Below are 21,238 nucleotides of genomic sequence, written 5' to 3'. Positions count from 1 at the left end.
TGCTTCAAGTACCATTAAAACATTGATACGTGCCTATTTTAAAGTAAACACATGTACATGTACAAGTGGCTCTTCTTCGTGGAATTGAGATAATATCAAATTATTGGTAATCAGGATTTTATCGTGCCATTGTCCGTGATTGGCTATCTTTCAATATACATAATGTATATCATACATTAAAGTACAGTTGGCCATAAATTTGAAGAAAAAAACTTTGTTGGAAAAATAACCATATTGTATTTACTAAACTGTCATGTTTTAAAGAACGTGAACAAGAGGCTAATTTAAGTGAATTCATATTAGTGTTATGGGCAACCAAGGGCGAACAACTGTTGACGAACGTCTATTTTATAGGTGGTAATGATCTCACAAACAAAGGGAAGTAACTGCTCAAATGAACATTAACCAAGGGCGGATAACTGTTGAGGAATGTCTATTTTTAAGGTGATTTTATATACAAGGGGAGTAACTGTTTCGAATTTACTGTCATTTTAAATCGAGTAACTTTAATTTTCAAGGGCTCTTTCTAATGTATTTACAAATACGGGTGTTTATAAAGTTGCTGTGGTAATTATTACTGTTTTTGTTTTGTTTACAATGCGCAATAGGTTGCAATTTTGCATTTATTTCGACGTCATTCTATAAACATGCGCAACACTCTTTTAATTGTTGTTGTTTATTTCAAATGTTAATATACTCTTTGAAAGAACATGAAATGGACCCGTGTGAATTTAGTTGTATGTTAGTCAAGGTCAAAACAGTTTAATTCTCTCAGGGTCATTTCAAAATCATTCTATTAAAATTGTTATGCGGAGTAGATCTAAGTAATGATATTATCATGAAACTCAAAGCGTAATCCCCCGTAATCCACCGTAATCCGCAGACATATACAAATAACAAGTGCTTTTTATACACAACATAAACTACGCAAAATAACGTAAACAAAAACAAGATTATTCAGTCCGATTTGTAATAAATAAATTTAATCGGATTTAAAAATTTTGTTGAGATTTGTAACCGTTGCTATAAATAACTTTTTTTCTTTACTTTTTAGTGTTAAGACAGAGCAGGTTATTAAGTACAAATAAATTCTTTGATTTTTTTTTCATAACTGGCTTTTTCTAAAGGAAAGGGAAAGGTTTCTGAACAATGCCACTGTAGGTGAACTTATTTGGCCCATAGTTTTTTATCACTGATGAAGAAAACAATATAGGGTCTTTTTCACGTCCCTCTCCGCATCCCTGATTATTTTTAAAGAAAAACACCACCACCAACAACAACAACGAAAAAAATCACGAACATATCGTTTCATCTTTCTTTAGGCTTTTCTTTTTTATGTCAAATCTTGCGTCATTGAATTGAAAAACGTCAAAGTGTTGATTCATAAACATGTCAAAACGTGGAGTGACAGAACGGATAATGTTTAACTATTTTACTATAAATGGAAACATTTTAAACAAAAACAAATCTGAAACTTGACCCCAGAGGAATTTCAAAGATCGAGGAACTTATAGGTCAGGTCGCCCTTGAGTGGATTCTTTTATTTACGCTTTCCATTCTTACTTATTGTGACACTAAGGTTAATTACAGGTATTCTTAAGCGTAACAAACGTCTAAAAATATTTAACTGTTTTGACAACTGTAAAATATAGCGTTCTGTTTTTTGATCGCTAAATCATATGAGCCCACGCAGGAAAATATAAAGTAAACATAACGTAACTACGAAAATGCCTTTGATTCTTAACGAGATTAAATACGTTACTTTCTTATACGATTATTTACGCTTAATGAAATTTCGTTTTTAAAGAAAGGTTTTAATGCTGACAAAATTTTAACCACTGCTTGCATAATATGACATCAAATTATATCATCACAAATTGTATGAATTATACAACGACATCGGTATTTATTATCTATACAGTCAAACCTGCGTTAAAGACCACATCCGAATAGAGATAACCCTGTGCAAAAGGCCACTATTCGACAATTGAATAGTAATGCAACATTTTTCACATAATACTATTTTCTAGCCGATTTATAACAAGCGGCATGTTCTGTTAAATATGTTTGTAACCTCTTTTCTCCCGTACTGATTTTTTTTTCGTATTTCGTAATGAACTCGTCCTGCTATGGATCTATCAAAAATCTCAAAAAAAAAAAAATAAAATCAAATTCTGGTAAGTTCGTAAATAACGCCACTGCCGCTCACTGCTGTTCAACTTTTGGACGTTTTTTCCCAACTTATGTTGCATAGAATAGAACAGAACAGAAACTTATTTCAGGCTTGTACAATGTACTTCAACATACTACATATAACCATTCAAATATTTCAAATGGAAATCATATTTCATTTAGGTTTTAAAATAAGCTAAGCACAGTACCGTAAAAAAGCCTTTTCTTCACGGATGTGCAAGTACTTTGCGGAATCTGCGCTGGTCATTTTCAAAAGATCACAGTACAGTTACAGTTAACAGTACGAAGTACAGTTACATTTACAGTACAGATACAGTTTAAAATTACAGTACAGAAATTTCACAAGCAAAGTACAGCTACAAGTTTACAAGTTACAGCACAGCTCAGCACAGTGCAAGCTGCAAATAGAGAGTTTAAAAGTAGGCCTTACTTCTTTGCCGAGAATAAAAGGAGATAACTATGTGGAAATTATATCGTTGCAAGAACGCAATGGGTAGTCATGTTACCCAGAAAAATTTTACGATCGAATATAGAGAAGGGGCAGATAATCCAGACTACTCCAGCGGTAGAACCTTAATGCGTGTATTCAGCCACAGATCCGGAAATTAATCATAAAGTTTTTATTCTCTCCTAATTTCTGCGTGTCTTCATTACATGTTCATCATTTAATGTCATCGTCAACATACCGTACACAAACACACACTCATTTACAAATACAATTATTTAAGCTTCGTGAAATGGAAAACATTTCCTTAAACAAGGTTTAGTTTCATTTGCATTCATTTAAAAATGGGGAAAAAAGGGAAAATTGAAAAAAAAAAGAAAGACAAACGCGCTCACTACAACAGAATTAATGATGATGAAGAAAAACAGTTCCAAATATCAGGCCAGTTTGTAAGTCGGGGTTGACTGACCAGATTTGTCGTGTCAAGCTACCCAGTTTTATCATTTTGACCCGAATAGCCGTTGAATAAGCAACGAGCAATTTAATATCAATGAAACCCTGACATTTATTCCAAAATCTTAGATAAATTTAAAACACGGGCAACAAAAAGAAATGTTCGTAACATTAAAAAATATATTAAAACGAGATGCACAAGAAATTCAACAGACTTATTTTCTTAAGTTAAGAGCAATACATCATTATCTATTGCAGGGCGAGTCGATTTCATAAAATTAAAAAACAGGTTGAAGAATGTTTTTTGTTTTTTTAAATCCAATATTCTAATATCTCATGAATATATACATTTTATAAGCATTATCTAAGTATAATATGTTGACGATTTAATAAAGGCGTCATATTTTCTACAGATTTCGTATTGAATATCGATGTATAATCAACTTTTGTGTTTGGCACAGATTGTCAAAACTATGAAGATACTATTGAGACAAACAATTTTATTCCTTTTGTCAGTATTTAGCGTATACTAAATAACTAATATGGAATGATATATAATTTCTGAAAACTGCTGACAATGTAATATTCATATTGTTAGCACTAAATTTTTTTCTTTCTTTTTTTATTTCACTCTTCCTTCCTTCCTTCCTTCCTTCCTTCCTTCCTTCCTTCCTTCCTTCCTTCCTTCCTTTTCATTCATTCATTCATTCACTCTTTCTTTCTTTCTTCCTTTCTTTTTTCACTCTTTCTTTCTTTCTTTCTTTCTTTCTTTCTTTCTTTCTTTCTTTCTTTCTTCCTTTCTCTTTTCACTCTTTCTTTCTTTATTTATTTATTTCACTCTTTTCTTTCTATCGTTCGTTTCGTTCTTTTTCACTCTATTTCTTTCGTTTCCTTTATTCATTTCGTAATAAAGATAATAAATATCTAAATAAACTATTTAACAATTTAAAGATAAAAAATCATATACGATTTTAATATAATCATTTAATAAATTTAAAAAATATAAAAATAATAAAATAATAAATCTCTTGGTTTTCAATAAAGAAAAGTTTGTAGTTAAAATAAAAAATAAAAAATAATTATAAAAAAAAATGCTTTTAAATAATATTAAAAAAAAAATAATGCGAGAAAAATTACGAAAAAGAAGAAAAGAAGGACTAAAAAAAAAAAAAATAAAAATAAAGGTTATAAATAAAATAGACCACAATCAAAAAAAAAAAACGGCCCAAAAGAAAAATATTAATAGAAAAAATATCAAAAAGAAATAAAAGATAACCAAATAAATTTTAAATAAAAATTTTCTAAAAAAATTGAAAATTTTTGTTTTGTTGCCTAAGGAAAAATTAAAAAAAAAAAAAAGAAAAAAAAAAAAAAATTTTAAAAAAAAAAAAGGTTTTTTAATTAAAAAAAAAAATTTTGTTTAAAAAAAAATAAAAAAAAAAACAAGAAAAAAAATTAAAAAAAGTGAAAAAAAAAAAGAAGTTGAAAACTAAAAAAGAAAAATGAAAAAAATATTGTTAAAATCAATAAATCCCAACAATAATATCACCCATTCAATTATGGCAAAACTTTTAAAAAAAACGGTTGGAGGACCGTATATTGAACACTATATTTTTGATATTTTAAGTAAAGTTTTTATATTTTTATTTTGAATATAATATAAGAATTTTTTTTACATACCGGATAAGTTGAATCCGCCGTGGTGAAGTATTCCATCCCTAGTTTTACTACAAGGGTTGGCTCCTCTTGAATTTTTCCTTTCTTCATTTTTCTTCGTCTCTTTAAAGAATGCTCCTTCGGAGATCGTTGAAGGGTTCATTATAAAACAGAACCCTTAGTGGAAAATTTAAAAAAAAAAAGATTTAAAAAATATAAAGAAAAAAAAATTTGGTTTTTAGTGTTTAAAATTTTGGAGAAAATTTTCCCTTCTTGTATTTACCCCCACTTAAAACGAAAATTGGAAAAAATTTTAAAAGTCAAAATTTATGTCCCATTGAGTCAAAATTTCCAAATTAAAAAATTTTTAAAAATTCAAAATTTCCACAGTTTTTGCGAAAAATTTTGAATTTTAAATCCAGCCCAATTCAAAAAAAATCCCCAGATACTTTAAATCCACTTTTCTCCTAGCCCGTTAGACACAAATTTAAACTTTAAATTTTTTTCGAGTTTTTGACTTTTCATTTAAACAAAATTTAACTTTTAAAAATAATCGGTTTTATTTTGGAAACGTCCCATTTAACAATAAGCACCCCCACAAAGCCGTTTTCGGGTAGTGTTTTTAATAAATGCCCGAACTGTAGAATTTACTTTACATTTTTGGGCCCAGACAAAATTTAAACCCCTAAAAACCGCCAAAAACAAATCCCAATTTATTTCCAATTTAAACCATTTTTCCCGTTTTTTAAAAAAAAAAGGGAAAAAAAAATTTTAAAATCTTTTGCTAAATTTACCCGGGGGCATTATTTTGCAGAACGATAATTTTAAAAAAACTAATAAAGCCCGCCAAAACAAAATAAGAGTTTTTGAATATTAAACTTTACATGAAATACTTTGATTAATTTTAAATTTGCAAAATTTGGCGATGGTATTTTAGTATAATTCATTTAGATTTAATTTATATTAAAAAATAATTAATAAATATTAAAGACGCCAACAGGGGTTCATCAATGGTTTACAATAGGAATTTGGGTTAACTGTACGGGCGTTTTTAAAATACTTGTCCTATTTTACCCGTATTTACGGGCGTATACATCTATTTTTAATTACTTTTGACTTTGAATTGAATGATTTCCTTTACATACAGTGGGGAAATGGAAATTTTACTGTATCAATTAATTGCGAGCCTACACCAATTTATTGTGTATGGTTTATTGCGAGGACACCACACCCGTGTTACCTCAGTTCCGATCACTGTATTATTTATTGCTAGCTTATTAAAATCAATTTTTATGTATCATTTCTTGCGAGCACATGCAAGAGAATCCTTAACCTACTGTGACATATATTTTGCATCTAAATGTCGCTTCCCCCCGCTTTAAATTGGGCGCCCAAAATTTTTGTCGTTTAAATCTTTGCAATGTTAACATTTAAAAGTCTTAAAAGCTACCCTTTTTTTTTAAAAATTTAAGTCGCAAAAATGTATTTTCATGATGAAAAATTTTTATAAGTTAGCTTGGGGGGTATATAACGATCAAAATTTAGGGAAAAGTTTATATAATTTTTCTAACTTTAGGACATAAATTTTCGGGCTCGGGATTTAAAAAAACTTTTAAAAGTGGATTTGGGGCTGCAATTTGGGGACATTTTTTAAAGGGAAAGGGTTTAAAAATTGAATTTAAAAAATTAAAAAATTTCATCCGGAATTCTTGAACAAAAAAAGGGTTTATTGGGTTTTTTACGAAAATTTAAAAAAGATATTTTTTATAAAACCCTTTCTAAATTTTTTTTATTCCAGAAATTATTTATCAACATCCACAATAATTCATTGTATTTCATGGTTGTTATCCACAATATATTAATACTAAACAACAAAAAATATTTATGGGATTTTTTACTTTTCCAAACAAAAACCAATTCATTTAAATTTTCTTTTTGTTTGCCAAATTTTGAAGTAAAAAAAACATTGGTTAAAGTAAGGTATGCAAATTTCGTACTATTAATGCATATAATTTTTTCTCCTCTGCCCTTTCTTATACAAATTCATTTGAGTGAGTCCAAATCTTGCCTCTCACCGCTTGGTTTTGAATCCCCCGTGAGTACTCATTTTAGGGCTAACGGGGCAAACCTTCTCTGGTTCCCCGGTCGCGGGAAAAAGGGGGGAAACCCGAATTTTTTCTTCCCCCGTTTTTGCTGGAAATTCCCCACTTTTTTTTGCAATCTTTTTTTAAACGTTTTTAGAACTTGTTAGGAGTTCTTATTAGGAGAAGTATTTTGTATTAAAACCGTATTAGAAATTAATTTGTAATGATTAGGTTGTATTTTTATATTTAGGCCTTTAAAGCTCCACATTAGGACTTAGAGATTTTATTTCTAAACTCCTAACAATATAATTAAGACTCATTAGACTTTCAAAACTCATTGTTTAGTGTTACAATTTTGTAATTAGGTTTATTTCTCCAATTTCTGAGTAAATATTCCTAAAAAGTTGTAACTAGGAGTAACAAAGTTCTAATAAGTTTTATTTTTATTCTATTTAGGAGCTTAAAGTTCTAAATAGGCTTTTATAACTCCTAGTTTAAAGTCAAAAAGTCCTTTTTAGACTTAAAATCTTCTAAGCAGAAGTAAAGTAAAGTCCTAATTAGGCTTTTAAAACTCTTTAATAAGAGTTATTTTGAAAACGCTGTCATTATTTTTAGAAATTTTCGACCATGCGACCACATACATGCATCGAGGACATGCTGGAAGGAAAGTGACCGTGCGACCACATACACGCATCACAAGATTCCCCTTCTCCTTCGAGAAAGGGACAAAGTGTTGTCCGCCCTTTTGATAAAGGGCAAACAGAAAAAGTTGTCCGCCCTTTTAGTAAAGGGACAGACTAAAAATATGCTATTTCCTTATAATTATAAATAAGGTGGCTTATTTTCACAGATATGTTTTGAATAGGTTAATATATAACAATATTAATGCAAACCAAGTGGGAAATCAGTTGTCGTCCTTTTAAGTTAACTTTGAAATTTTGAAAAGATCATATTTAATTTCTTGGAAAATTTTGAGTTTATAGTTTTTTCTACTTTTCATTTTATGTATATAATAGAATAAATTCATTTATTTGCAAAACATGAACTCTTTCATAACGTTTTATATACATTAAACATGGGAGATAAGTTTCACACTTTGTTTGCAAATATCAACCTGGGGGCATTTTTGCAAAAGTACGTATATTTAATCTATATCCGACTTACTCTATTTGAAATAGAAAAGGTAATGTGATTGGCTGCAAGAAAAAAAGCTTAAGCTTGAGCAGCCGGCAGTGCTGACAATGGTAAGGCTGTACATATTTGCAAGCATTACCGTAACCTGATGAATTTGTAAAATGCACTTTTCAAGCTTTCAATTTTTAGAGCTAGCTGTCAATCTGGGAATATCAATATAGCAATTTCTAAAGTTAGTCAGCCATAAGTACAGAGCCGGTTCAGCCTGTACGGGTGTGCAACTTGGCTTTTCGGTTCCAGCAGTGTAAAAGTGCAGTGTAAGGGTGCAGTGTTGTTAACAGTTATCATGCTTTTGGTCTGAGCGCATTCAAAGCTTATATACAGTTTCGATCTTATATATATGAAACTGTAGGATATGCCTTTAAACTTTCATTTGTTATATTTTATCAAGATAGAAAAGATATCAATGCAAAAAGTGCATCGAAGAAACACTTTTTACAGACAGACAGTAAACATTAATTCAAATCAAACGAAATCCATCAACTCAATGCCGTTTCACATAATGTGAAAATATGTATGAACTCAACAATGAGTAGTATAACAGAAAAGGCTTTCTTACATACATAGACAAATTTGGTCATAGTGAATGTAACTGCGTGTCAATAAAGCACCTTTTGCATTATCATCTTTTAATATAACATAAGAAAAAAGATGCCTTTATATATATAGAAGTTATTACTTTACAATATTATAGAACTTCTTACACATAAAGAAGAAAATTGATACTAAGCATAAGGAAAAATGATACTTACATTGACAAAATTGCCATCAATTCAAGGGAAACAACTCCTACTATTTCAAAATTGATATTCAATTAAGAGTTGTACCTCTTGTCATGAATACTTTATGCAAAGAAAAAAAACGAAAAAGAAAAAAAAACCCATTGCCATTCAAGGTGTTCAAAAGAAAAAGAAACAAAAAGGCAGTTTGCCAGTATCCTGTGATTAACTTTATACTGAAAAATTGTAAATTTGAATCCTTTGTTATATTAAAAGGGTGCCTATAAATGCCATTCCAATTAAAACCATCATTCAAATTGAGTTCATCTTAACTTTTTTTGTCATAAGAAAAATATTACAAATGCTAGCCTTGATTGTGGACGATATGATAGTTCTAATTAGTACTACATTACTCGTATAGCAAATTTGTTGCTCGAACCAACAACATCCGGGTTGCTAAAAGGAAATTAAAAGTATACAATTGGTTTTATCACTAAAGGGCTCTTTGGCATCAATTATGTTCATCAATTTATAATACTGACTATAAGATGACTTCAATTTCAACCAGTTATTTTGTACATTACAGCAAAACCTTTCCTATCTGATAGATAGGTAGTCCCCTGCAGATCGCTTACTTAACTTTGATATTGACAAATTTCCAGTTGTTGAACATGAAAATTTAGAAATTGTGACATTTAGCGGCGGTTGCGGTATTTAGCGGCGGTTGCGACATTTAGCGGCGGTTGCGGTATCTAGCGGCGGTTGCGGCATTTATGGCGGGAATAGAGTTAGAGGGCAACACCGTTCGCTTCTGTATTCTAAAGATATTAAAGGAACTCCACTTACGTCCAAAAGCTTGAAAACATAATATTTGAATTTCTTACAAAAATCACCTGGAGCACTTAAAGCAGAAAGATATACAAACGATCATTAAGAATTAGACTCAAAAAAAAAATTGTCTAGTTGCATTTGTGTGCTATTTTTGGCCCGATTTTAGTGTTTTTCAGTTTTAGGTAATTTTTCACAATTACGATAATTATTCTTGAAAAAAGGAGTGAACGAATGATTTGAAATTTTGCACATAACTTATATTGATCTAATTCTACATCAAATGGAACATTAATCTCGACAAATTATTTCCAGTTCCCTCGTGTCAAAAAATCTTAGAAACAATAGCACTCGGAATATCTTGCAGGTTATCAGTTATCGAAGTTGAACGGAAAGGGCCGAGAAGTTCCGAATGTAACACACACTTTATATCAGTATTCCTGGATTCTTCACCTATATCAAACCCGTGTTTCCACAAGTAGTAGTCAACTGCTCTACATGATTTATAAATATAGAAGTGGGGGAAAGATGACATTTTGCAAGTTGTCAAATCATTATTTAAGTGAATTGGTCCATAATGGAAGGCCTGTAATACGATGAATAATTACGTGGATAGTACTTATATTATAATCATTAGACATGACAACAAACCACGAACAAATTATACATGGTTACAAGTTGTTAGCATGTGCGAGATATATGACCCGATATTACATATATTTATACAGTCAAACGTGTATTAAGCGACCGCGCAAGAGAAACACCAATGATGGTCGCTTAATGCAACGGTCTCTTAAGACAAAGCGTGTATAGAAGATAATAAAATGTTCAACAACAAATTTTTATTATTCACCATCACCACACAAATGTATAAAATTAATTCTCAATCACTTAGAACTTTATCAACATTTTTTCTAGCAACATTGTATAAGAATATCAAAATGATGCATTTCTATTATTCTTGTTTCTCAGAGTAATAACATAAAAATTATAAAAAAAATATCACAACAAAATAATTGATTTTAATAAATTTATCATATTTTAGATGTTGTGAAATGTTTCATTCAGCATTCAATTGAATTTTTTTTATAACGGTCATTTTGCCAATTGGAGCAAAATTACATTATTTTATATTAGAGATTAGAACAATGGCCGAGTTGTTTCCAGGGACGAGTGGTTTACGTGGTTTAAAGGGTCGAGTGTTTTCCTGGGTTTTCAGGGCAGAGTTGTTTACGGAGTCGAGTGGTTTCCGGGGTTTCCAGGACCGAGTGGTTTGCAGAGCCGATCGAGTGGTTTCCGGGGTTTTCAGGGCAGAGTGGTTTGCAGAGCCGATCGAGTGGTTTCCGGGGTTTTCAGGACCGAGTGGTTTGCAGAGCCGATCGAGTGGTTTCCGGGGCTTCCAGGACCGAGTGGTTTGCAGAGCCGATCGAGTGGTTTCCGGGGTTTTCAGGGCAGAGTGGTTTACGGAGTCGAGTGGTTTCCGGGGTTTCCATGGTCGAGTGGTTTGCAGAGCCGATCGAGTGGTTTCCGGGGTTTTCAGGGCAGAGTGGTTTACGGAGTCGAGTGGTTTCCGGGGTTTCCATGGTCGAGTGGTTTGCAGAACCGATCGAGTGGTTTCCGGGGTTTTCAGGGCAGAGTGGTTTACGGAGTCGAGTGGTTTCCGGGGTTTCCATGGTCGAGTGGTTTGCAGAGCCGATCGAGTGGTTTCCGGGGTTTCCAGCGCCGGTAGGTTAAGTTTGTTGACACTATATGCCTCTCATCAGTATTCAACCAGCTTATAGAAGTTGTAACTTTAAAGCCAAAGGTTTGGGTTTTTTTAATAGATGAAACAGTATATCAATCTAATCACGGCGGACGGTTACTTGTAAAGGGAAGAATTCTGGATTAAACATAAAGTACCTTATGTTTAATCCAGAATTCTTCCCTTTACACTGGCACTTACCTGTTACCGAAACTAACCTATTAGCGGTACTTACATGTACTGACAAGTTACCAAAAGTTCCTGAAAACTACTCCACAGTAACTCTCCACATTTATCTTTAAATAAGAGATATTTTCTGCAACCATATTCTCGTCTCGGATAAAACCACGAGCTCTCACGCCGGAAGCCTCAGATCTGTACTGCACATTGTCTTAAGATGGTAGGAGAGTCTTTAAGTTGCGAGTTCTGAATGTAAGAAATGACGATCTGCTAAACTTTATAAAGGCATATACGTACGTTCAAATATAACGACCACTCCTCGAGACTATCATAGATGTGTAATTATACGAGTCAAGTGATAAAATTATTAAACTATTTTCGTTAATTCAAATCGGCGATATGAAATTCTCAGCAGCGATCGATACATGTTTTTTTTGGTCAATATTTTTCCAGATTTTAAAAGCCCATTTTGCCCCAGAATTGCTTTCACTTCTATTTCTCAATTTTTTTAATTTTTGGTATTCTTTTATGGTTTCCAACAAGTTACTCATTGGCCAATTACCTGAAACTGTCTTCTTCTTCTGTTAATTTTTTTTTTGGCAATCAGTACATTCATAGAAGATTTAGTAATTTCTGTGGAAGTCAAAATACTTTGTTTTGGTATTTTTATGTCACAGACATAAATTTTTTACATTTAGTCTTATTTTCCTCAGGTAACATTCATCTAAGCTCTAAAACCATTATTTAAACGTTGTAAACGTTATAATGTTCTTTTGAAAGAAGTAAATATTTATTCATTTCTGAGAAATACTGTGCCTTTACAATTGTACGATCATAGATCGGGAATTATTTTTTCCATATGTCTATCACTCTTGTGTAAAAACTGTTTCAGCTATACATCACAAAAGTTCTATGAAAGACTTGTCAACTTTTGAATTCGAAACTCAAAATATAGAAAGTTGTGCAATTTGGCAACTAAAGACAAAAAATCTGGTACCTACAAGTTATTATATCGCCGCCGCTAGAATTCAAAGCTTTAAAGCAGCATGCCTCCAGATTCATGCTAATTTTTCATGACTTTTTAATGTATGGAAAAGTAGGCCTAAAATTGTCGAGCGGACAAAGAAAATAACTTACACGTTGCAAACGGCATTGAAAATCGAAAATTACAAGAAATAGGTAAAACTATGCAAAAACTAGAATAACCCTTTCTGCATTAGTCACGCGGTAGAAATGTAATGACAGATACTGCAAAATCAGTCATTTATGGCATATAACATGTAAATTATTTGTCAAGTGATTTTTTTACTTTTCTTAAAATCTTTGTACAATTTTCTCAAGGTTGATTTTCTTAAAATATTTTGGCTCATCTGGAGGCATGCAGCTTTAAATTACAAATGGCATATGAGTGACTTATTATGTTTTTTCAATATTTTAATAACGTTCTGGTAACATGACACAAATTCTTCTCTTGAACCAATGCATTGTCCGATTTTTTTGTGTGAAATACATTTAGAAAATTCTCCATCGATAATATCTCATTAACAAACTGTAAACTGGTTAAAGTTTTTTCTTTTGACTATTTAGCTTAAATTGGGTACGTTAAAACTGAAGCTACCTTAGCAGCTATTTGAATACGCTTCAGTTACTTCAACACAGTGAACGGTAGTGGAACATTCGACCGATGCGCAAGAGAGTAGGTTCAACTGTCGCCAATCTTTCGGTCATTTCCGTCAATCTTCGGATATAAATCTTTGGTTTAAAGGAAATTAAAACCCCAACTTACATGTTGAAGCCAGAGATTCAGTCGTAACTTTCTTTGATGAAGTTCTAAACAGCAATGTACTAGTATACTGTAAATAACAAAAACTAAAGAACAAGAAAGACCAAGTCTTATTTTGTTTTTTTAATTATCAAAAAGTATATAAGCAAGCCAAGGGGAGGAAACACCCCGTAACAGATCTACTACACATCTCCTTCAGAGTTATGCTTCCTTTAGATTCTATAACAAACGTAAACTTAATTTGAGCTTTGATCTAGGAATGAAAATGCATTTTAAACTGATAAAATATCAATCAAAATGGAAGACACGTGTACCTTATTTCAGGTTAAAATGACAGGATTTTAGCTGCACGCAAAAACCAAACAACAACAATGCACCCCTACCCCCCCCCCCCCCCCCCAAAAAAAAAAAAACAAAAACAAAAAAACAAAAAAACAAAAAAAAAACCTTCGCACATTGTGATGCACCTAACGGTATTACTATTTCAAATCAACAGTGACAATTACAGAACAAAAATATTACATCTACTAATTTTCGTTGACTGTTTTATCCGTAAAGAAGTACAAATGTACTCAAAACATAAGATTTTGTTTAAAAAAAAACATTTTAAAATAGGCATAAAAAGTATCTATGAATTCTATATACATATATGTTTCCAAATAATCACAAAATAATAACAAAACGGTCATATATTTGAAAATAGCGCTCAAACAGAACTGCAGCTAAAATGTTAATGAAATCTGCAAAATAGAAAAAAAATCGTAAAAAGTAACAAATGAATAAAACATATCTAAAATGAAATTCATTCTCTATTACTACTATACAAACTACAAGCAACCTATTTCAGTTTGTTAACAATTCGTTACACACTCAGTCTGGGTTACAGCGTATGAAAACGGCCTAATTTTTTCAACATGTCATGTAAATTAGCGTGCATAATCATTAATGACATAATTTTAAAAAATCAGCATTTTAAATCACACCGACCATTTACAAAAACCAAATATGGTTATGCCATACACTGTTAATCAATTTACATGTATAATCATTCAGTTAAAAAAATACGTTCGCCATGTTAAAACGCTCGTATGTCATCAAATAACATCAACAAGCCTAATGTTCATAAGTACAAATACTATCTTGTCAATAATGATATACAACATGTTTACCCTTTGACCTCTCATCTTCATACTAATCACTTGATAATGACTACAATATGACCTTTATGAAAAACATGTGTTGCGGCCGTAATCTGGACTCACCAATCCATTATATCATTTATTACACACAATACTTTTTCATAGTGATCTCACAACTGTTTCAAAGATGACCACCAAATAAATATAATACTAAGAAAAGAAATAATAACCATTATTCAAATTTCCCATTTCAGTAAAATAAAGAAAAACAGGTTTTAAGCGACAACCTTTCAATAACGACCATCTTGACTGGTCTGTAAACTCAAGTTCGACTATATTCCTCATTATGATTTACGTTTGGTAATGCCATCCCGTATACATATTTAATTAAATTGATTAAAGAGATATTTGATAAAAACAATATAATTATGTGTAAGAAAAAACCCAAGAAATGTGTCTATTAAAGCTTCAACATCCTTAGCTGGCACAGAGAAATTGCATATATTTTTGCATAGTTCATAAAAGTCAAAAGTTACATATAATGTAACTTATAATATATATAATGAACAATATTATAACTAATACGTATCCTAATCCCACTACTGGAAATACTCTTAGACGAGAATTTCACGTGTCACTGTGACCTTGAACATATGACCTTAGAATCAGAAGGGGTCTCTTACCGACCATAAACACTGTCTCAGCAAAGTTTCATAAATTAAGGCTTATTACTTCACAAGTCATGGATCAGACAAGAATTTTACACAGTGACCATGACCTTTGACCTCAACATCAGTAGAGGTCGAATAAATTGGTCATGAACAATTTCCACAATAAATCTTAAATCTATATCATATGCAAATTCGTTCTCTAGTTCTTGGCTTGACAAGCCTTTAGTGTTCAAGGTTACGGTGACCTTGACATCAAACATACTGACCTCGAAATCAATAGGGGTCAACTATTAGCCACGGCCACTTTCACACCAAATCTTAGGTCAGTCTGTGTGTCAAATTGTTCTCCAGTATTGGTTGGGTCAGACAAGCGTTTAGTGATCAAGACAATGATGACCTTTACCTTTGACCTTCTGACATACAGACAGACCAACCCATTACAGTATTCTTCATTCTTTTCAGTTGGGGTATAAGGAGTAAAAATTTACATGAGAATGTTACCTTTTTTGGAAAGAATGTAAGGGGAGTTAACTCGGATACAAATTATACGGTGTTAAAATGCTATAATATGTAATAATATAATATCAACGCTATGACAGATCTTAACGAATGCACTTTGGCATATATATATATTTATAATTATGTATATCAAATTATCTAATATTACAAACATATATATAGATTCTGTAAACAATGAGATTATGCGTGACTATAAGCCTCAATAAAAAGCTAAAATGTACATGTAAAATACAAATGTCAAATACAAAACGTATAAAATATCTGTAAAAAAAATATTACAAAGAAAACTCAAATACAACTAAAACAATGTACCCACACGTCTAATATATACATTTATATTCTATATACAATATGAGCATTATTCTTTCATTTTGAATGTATGATGAAATTTACTGAAAGACAAAAAAATCAACATTTAACAACGAAACTTTAAACGGAACAACTTTAAATCCCTTAACATGCTTAAAAAGAATATTAAAGGTCATTGTTATACATCCGTGAAAACTCGACAATCCCCGTCACATTCCGTAAGGGTTTCGAAATATGGCGGCAAAAGTCGACTTCATACCCGCTGCAGACGACAGCATAATGTTTACAATGACCTGATTGACTTCTATTTTCACTTTGCATTACATGTACCTGCTTAAACGCCTGGATCAATCTAATTGTACATGTTTAAAACTAATCAACTTCTTTCTAAAAATCGACTGTTTTATACAAGACAGCCTCAAAAGGTTTCGTTTATACCCTACACTTCCGCTTAAATCATAAAACGATGAAATTAGCCATTCTTGACTTAAGTACAAAATTTTCATTTTAAAGTGTACACATGTACTTAAGAAATATCTATGTAAATATGAAATAAACGATTCGATCTTCTAAGTCAGTAAAACGTCTGTATACCAGTTTGAATTCCATGTTTAAGCAGGAACATAATTGTGAACTAATAATTTCCTGTTCAAATGAAAGGGAACTAAAACTAACTGGAACACAGAAAAAGATTTTTTGTGTGTAAAATTTTCAGTTTAAACTCATGTACAAAATGTTTTTAAACGACCTCATTATACCCATGAAGCATACATGTTCACAATTTGGCCCATACAAAAACATTAAATCCATGTCAAAAGCAGGTTTTTAAAATAAAACAGAGCTCAAAAGACTGGTATCAACTATTAAAACAAACGACCATGAAGTCTAAGACAAGAGATAATAGCCATACAAAGTAAACAAAAAACCTTTGTAAATTAGTAACAATAAAAAATAGTACTACATTTGACAAACAAACCCAAGCTTGTAATTATCGTTAACAATAAGGCAAAAATGCATTGCATAATTTTATCATAGTTCGCTAAAAGAAAGCCCCTTCTCATTCGCTTTCTGTGATCCAGGAACCAGACCACTTTCAAGAGCACGTGACAAATCTGTGCTATGCGCATGCGTAACATCCGGTCCCTGGCCAGACAAAAGTTGCGGTATGTTTTGCTGACCCAGGCCGAACAGCAGCAGTTGCATCATTCTGTACTGATGATCTCTATCTTCTCGGCGCTGTCGTTCCTCCATCTCAATTTTGTTCCGTTCCACCTCAAGTTTTCTCAATTCTAAATCCAATCTCATTCTTTCAAGATCATTTCCGGTGCTGGGTGCTTTTGAGGAGGAAGTCGTCTGCACTGCTGGGGGCTTTGAGAAAGGCACGGACCACTGTTTATTCTGTTGTTCATAATGTTTAGCAGCATTATCATCGGTGACAACTGCATCTGTTTTCTCATTTTTAACAACAATGTCATTATTATTGACCTCGGCAACATTTGTATAAGACAAGGGCTGAAAACTGTTTATATTTGCAGATGGTGTCATGTTGTACGGATACGGAGACGCTGTTTGTAAACCGGAAGCTTGCAATGGCTGCTGGGTGAACTGGTTACTCTGATTAAAATTTGCAGGTGTCTGTGAGTGTTGCTGCTGAAGTTGTTGTTGCTGCTGTTGCGATGGCAACGGTGGGTACCAAACCGTACTGGAACTAGTTGAAACAGTTGCGCTTACAGGAACTTCCTGTGAAAGTGATGAACTTTGTCCATTGAACTGAGAAATGCTACTTATGCTTGGAAGACTATTAAAGGTATTTGCCTTTTTCACTAAATTTGGATTTTGACCAACGGTAAGTTTCCGTCTTACTGGCTGCTTCTTGCCTTTAAACTGAGTCCCCCTCTGCTTTCGCGTCTGCTCCAAATTAGCAGCAAGCATCCCTGGGCTGATTTGCGGATTATCACAACAGATAATCTCAAGTTTATCAAAGTGCCTGCAGTATGTTATTGTCTGACAGCCTTCTGCGATCTCATCTTTTGTTATCTTATAAGCTCTCTTCAATGTATGTATTCTAGTTTTACACTGTTCCCACGTTTTCTCCCAGCCTAGTTCCGCCATTGACCTTGAAATCAGCCGGTAAACAGGAGCGCACGTGACTGATTCTTCCCCTCCCTTTTGCTTATTTAATTCTGCCTGCTTTGCCCAGACTTCCATCAAATATTCAGTTTCGTCGTCTGTCCAAGCAGACCCTCTTCTACGTCTCTTTTCTCTCATTTTGAAACTGTTTGACAGAGATCTTGATGACGTCACTTCCTGAGGTGATGTGACGGTGCTTGCCGGTGACGGTTGAGGAGAAGTTGTAAAACTTCTGTTCGAAGATGCACCTGGGGAATGCAGACTTGAAGATTCAGATTTTATATCACTCGTCGATACAAGATCTGAAGTTTGAACTTGTGGTAAAAATGCAGACGACTCTGTCTCAGTTTGATTACTTCCGGTTGTTTCTGATTTTTTAAGCAGGGCTGATTCAATTGCACTGCTTGTGACACCAAATTGTGGCGGAACATCTTGATAACTGAGATTAGCTGTAATTGAACTTGTAAACGATTTCAGCAAAGGAGTTTCTAATTGTTCCTGGAGTTTTGATTTAAATTGACTTACTCCTGTCTCGCCATTTTGTGTGCATTGCCCTCTCGCACTGGTATTATTGACGGGTGTCACGTGATTTTCTTCCAAAGTTACCGTAGATTCGGTAGTTTCCAAAGTTTTATTCATATTTTTATCAAGGTCATTTCTCGGTTTAGTAAGAGATTCATAAAGTATTTGAGATTCCATTTTAATCGAGTGTCTATAACACTGCGCGGAAATTTAGATCACAAATTATTATAAATCAGTTCGTTGAAAGATCTAGTTAATATTTGTACAATATATAGCGTGCTCAATATATTTTACCTGTAACAGCTTTTTTAAGCGCCACAATAGAGTCAGATTAAATCGTTCTAACAATATGTCGTTTATTGCCTTAATTAAATCCTATTCGTAAACGCATATACACACATCCTGTCGTAGTTTAAACCAGTATTTCAACACGTAAAATGTAGGTCACATGTCATTGAAGAGAATACATAATCACTTCGAACTGCATTAAAAAGTTTTAAAAACTTTGTCAAGTTTTGCAATATTTCCTATACCCACGTGTTGAGTGTATATTTACATATTTCCGATAGTATTTCAGTATTCCTTTTCGTAGATAATTACATACATGTGCTCTGTAAACTGTCCTACTGTAGTAAATTACCGTCTATTTTTAGATTGCCGTAGGTAAATACTACGCCTAGCTGCACTGTTACTACATGCCGCAAGTTCGTGATGGTGTACCGCGTTTAATCGGCACTGCGGATTCACGCTTTTGAATACACAACTCTGCAAAACGTACAGTGAGTCAGCTAAATACGCAGAAGAAATATTTCAACACAAAATTCATATTAAATTTTATAAAACTACTTATGGCGTATTTAAAATGGGTTGGTTTACAATGGTAACATTTTCAATAATTATTTCAAATATTGATGAAACATTAGAAATGTATCATTTGGATGTTCTTAATAAATATGTCTTGAAAAGAAATGTTGATACAATGCTGAACATTTATATGAAGAATAGTTAATTAGAGGCTATTTTGTTCTTGAACACTTTATTATCTGCTATTTAAATATATGTAATATCTCATCATGCGTCTTACACTTGCCAACAACATCCATATATACTATTAATGTGTTAATGTTTTTTTGTTAATGGTTTGTTGTTATTTCTGATACTAAATACTATCAACCATTATTAACTGTATAACGGCCCTTCCATTACAGACCAATTCACTTTAAAACGAATTGAAATAAAATTTATAACTCAGAACGGTTAAATTTGAAATCCAAACCCATGTGACGTACTCTTTCAGGAACGATCAATCGGGGAGGGACGCGATGCATATAATAAGTTGCCAATCCCTACCATGGTTGTATTGACTTTTGGCGCTTTTTTCTTTCCTTCTAAAACGGATTAAATATACTAAAATATAAGTCGCAGCGGCATAAAAATGCCAACAGGGCATTCAATCATTATTAGTTGGAACCTGGAACCCTGCTAAGCTTCTTATCATAAAACTCGGTTAATTAGTAACAAGCAGTGCATGCCTTGAGGATATAATGTGCCAGAATTCTTTAGTTCTGTTGATTGACAGTAAATTGTAAATACTGAATAGCTCCTTTCATTTAATTACTCATGATATATGGTGCTGTATCTGTCAAATATATATCAAATAAAAAAACATATATGAAAATAAAAAAAAAACATAAATTGATAATAAAAAAAATGAGAAAGTTGAGGGCGCAGTCAAAATCCATATTTATATTTTAGGACTACTTTTTCATATGATATTTTTTCTGTGCCAGTTAGTAGCTTCAACTATTAATTTCATTATCAGAAATTGTATGGTTATATTTTCGCAAGAAAGTTCAAGATGGTTGTGATAAATTGTGTACTGAACCGGGCCATGCACATTTATTACTGTGGGTTGTACACAAGACAACTGCGTAGTAAATGGGAATTTTCGTGAACAATTTCTATTGTTTTTTTTCTTGAATGTAAAAACAAATAAAAAAGATTCCGGCTTGTGAACATATATGGAATTTTATCATGTTTCGTGAAAATATATTTCATATTTCACTGAAACGAAAAAAATGTTCTCTAAGACTATCAAAGGGACATGTGGTTTAAATAGCAATGTTTATGGACTGTGGTGTATACATAACAGCTTTCTAAGGGTAGTCAAAGTAATTGTTCTACGAATTGAGATTTTTACTAATTTTGTTTGGGCAATTTTTCTCTACAAAAAGCGAGCCAGATTAAAAAAAAATATCTCAGAATATAGCTTAAGAGCGTCAAATATTAGGACTTTTAGAACTGACACATTTGGTACATTTGTAAAATTAGTGCATGTTAAGAGTTTAACTGATCAGCATTGATTTTTAAGTCGTATCTTTTCGGCCCTTTCCGTCAAACTTCGGATAAGTACTAATAATTTTAGTTTCACATGATACCTGTGGGTGTTCATTTTCAGAGAGGCTACAGAGATTGCATGGTATGTAAGTTCAAGCCGTAATCCGAGCCAACTTTTTAAAAAAAATTTGTTTGTTCTTTTTAATTATTTTTTTGTCTGGTAAGATTATGGTTTTCTAGTTTAATTTTTGTAAATGTTTGAAATAGAATATATTTGCAAATTTATATGTACATTTTAGTGTTGAATTCAAGTGTAAATATGGTAGTTTTACGGT

The 21,238-nt window shown here is 32.3% G+C and overlaps 2 protein-coding genes across 2 annotated transcripts in view; both read right to left on the bottom strand.

Annotated features, from left to right (window-relative positions):
- The window catches only part of LOC132712914 (uncharacterized), a 25,859-nt gene extending 20,969 nt beyond the window's left edge, over positions 1–4,890 (bottom strand). The window contains exon 1 of the mRNA XM_060695347.1: positions 4,772–4,890. Within this exon, the coding sequence (XP_060551330.1) occupies positions 4,772–4,858 (87 nt within the window). The 5' untranslated portion in view covers positions 4,859–4,890. The remainder of the gene's footprint in view (positions 1–4,771) is intronic.
- Positions 4,891–15,760: 10,870 nt separating this feature from the next.
- On the bottom strand, positions 15,761–19,256 carry LOC132712912 (uncharacterized). The gene has a single exon (XM_060695345.1). It carries the CDS (start codon positions 18,741–18,743, stop codon positions 16,944–16,946), a length of 1,800 nt encoding a protein of 599 aa, XP_060551328.1. The 5' UTR covers positions 18,744–19,256; the 3' UTR covers positions 15,761–16,943.
- Between the last annotated feature and the right edge of the window lie 1,982 nt (positions 19,257–21,238).

The sequence above is a fragment of the Ruditapes philippinarum genome, unplaced genomic scaffold, assembly GCF_026571515.1.
Source record: "Ruditapes philippinarum isolate M1 unplaced genomic scaffold, ASM2657151v2 ctg313_1_1_1_1, whole genome shotgun sequence".
NCBI lineage: Eukaryota > Metazoa > Mollusca > Bivalvia > Venerida > Veneridae > Ruditapes > Ruditapes philippinarum.
The sequence above is the reverse complement of the archived record's forward strand: the minus strand, read 5'-3'. Positions and strand labels throughout refer to the sequence as shown.

Excerpts from the sequence above, each read along its gene's own strand:
- LOC132712912 (XM_060695345.1), bottom strand. The coding sequence starts at position 18,743 with ATGGAATCTCAAATACTTTATGAATCTCTTACTAAACCGAGAAATGAC.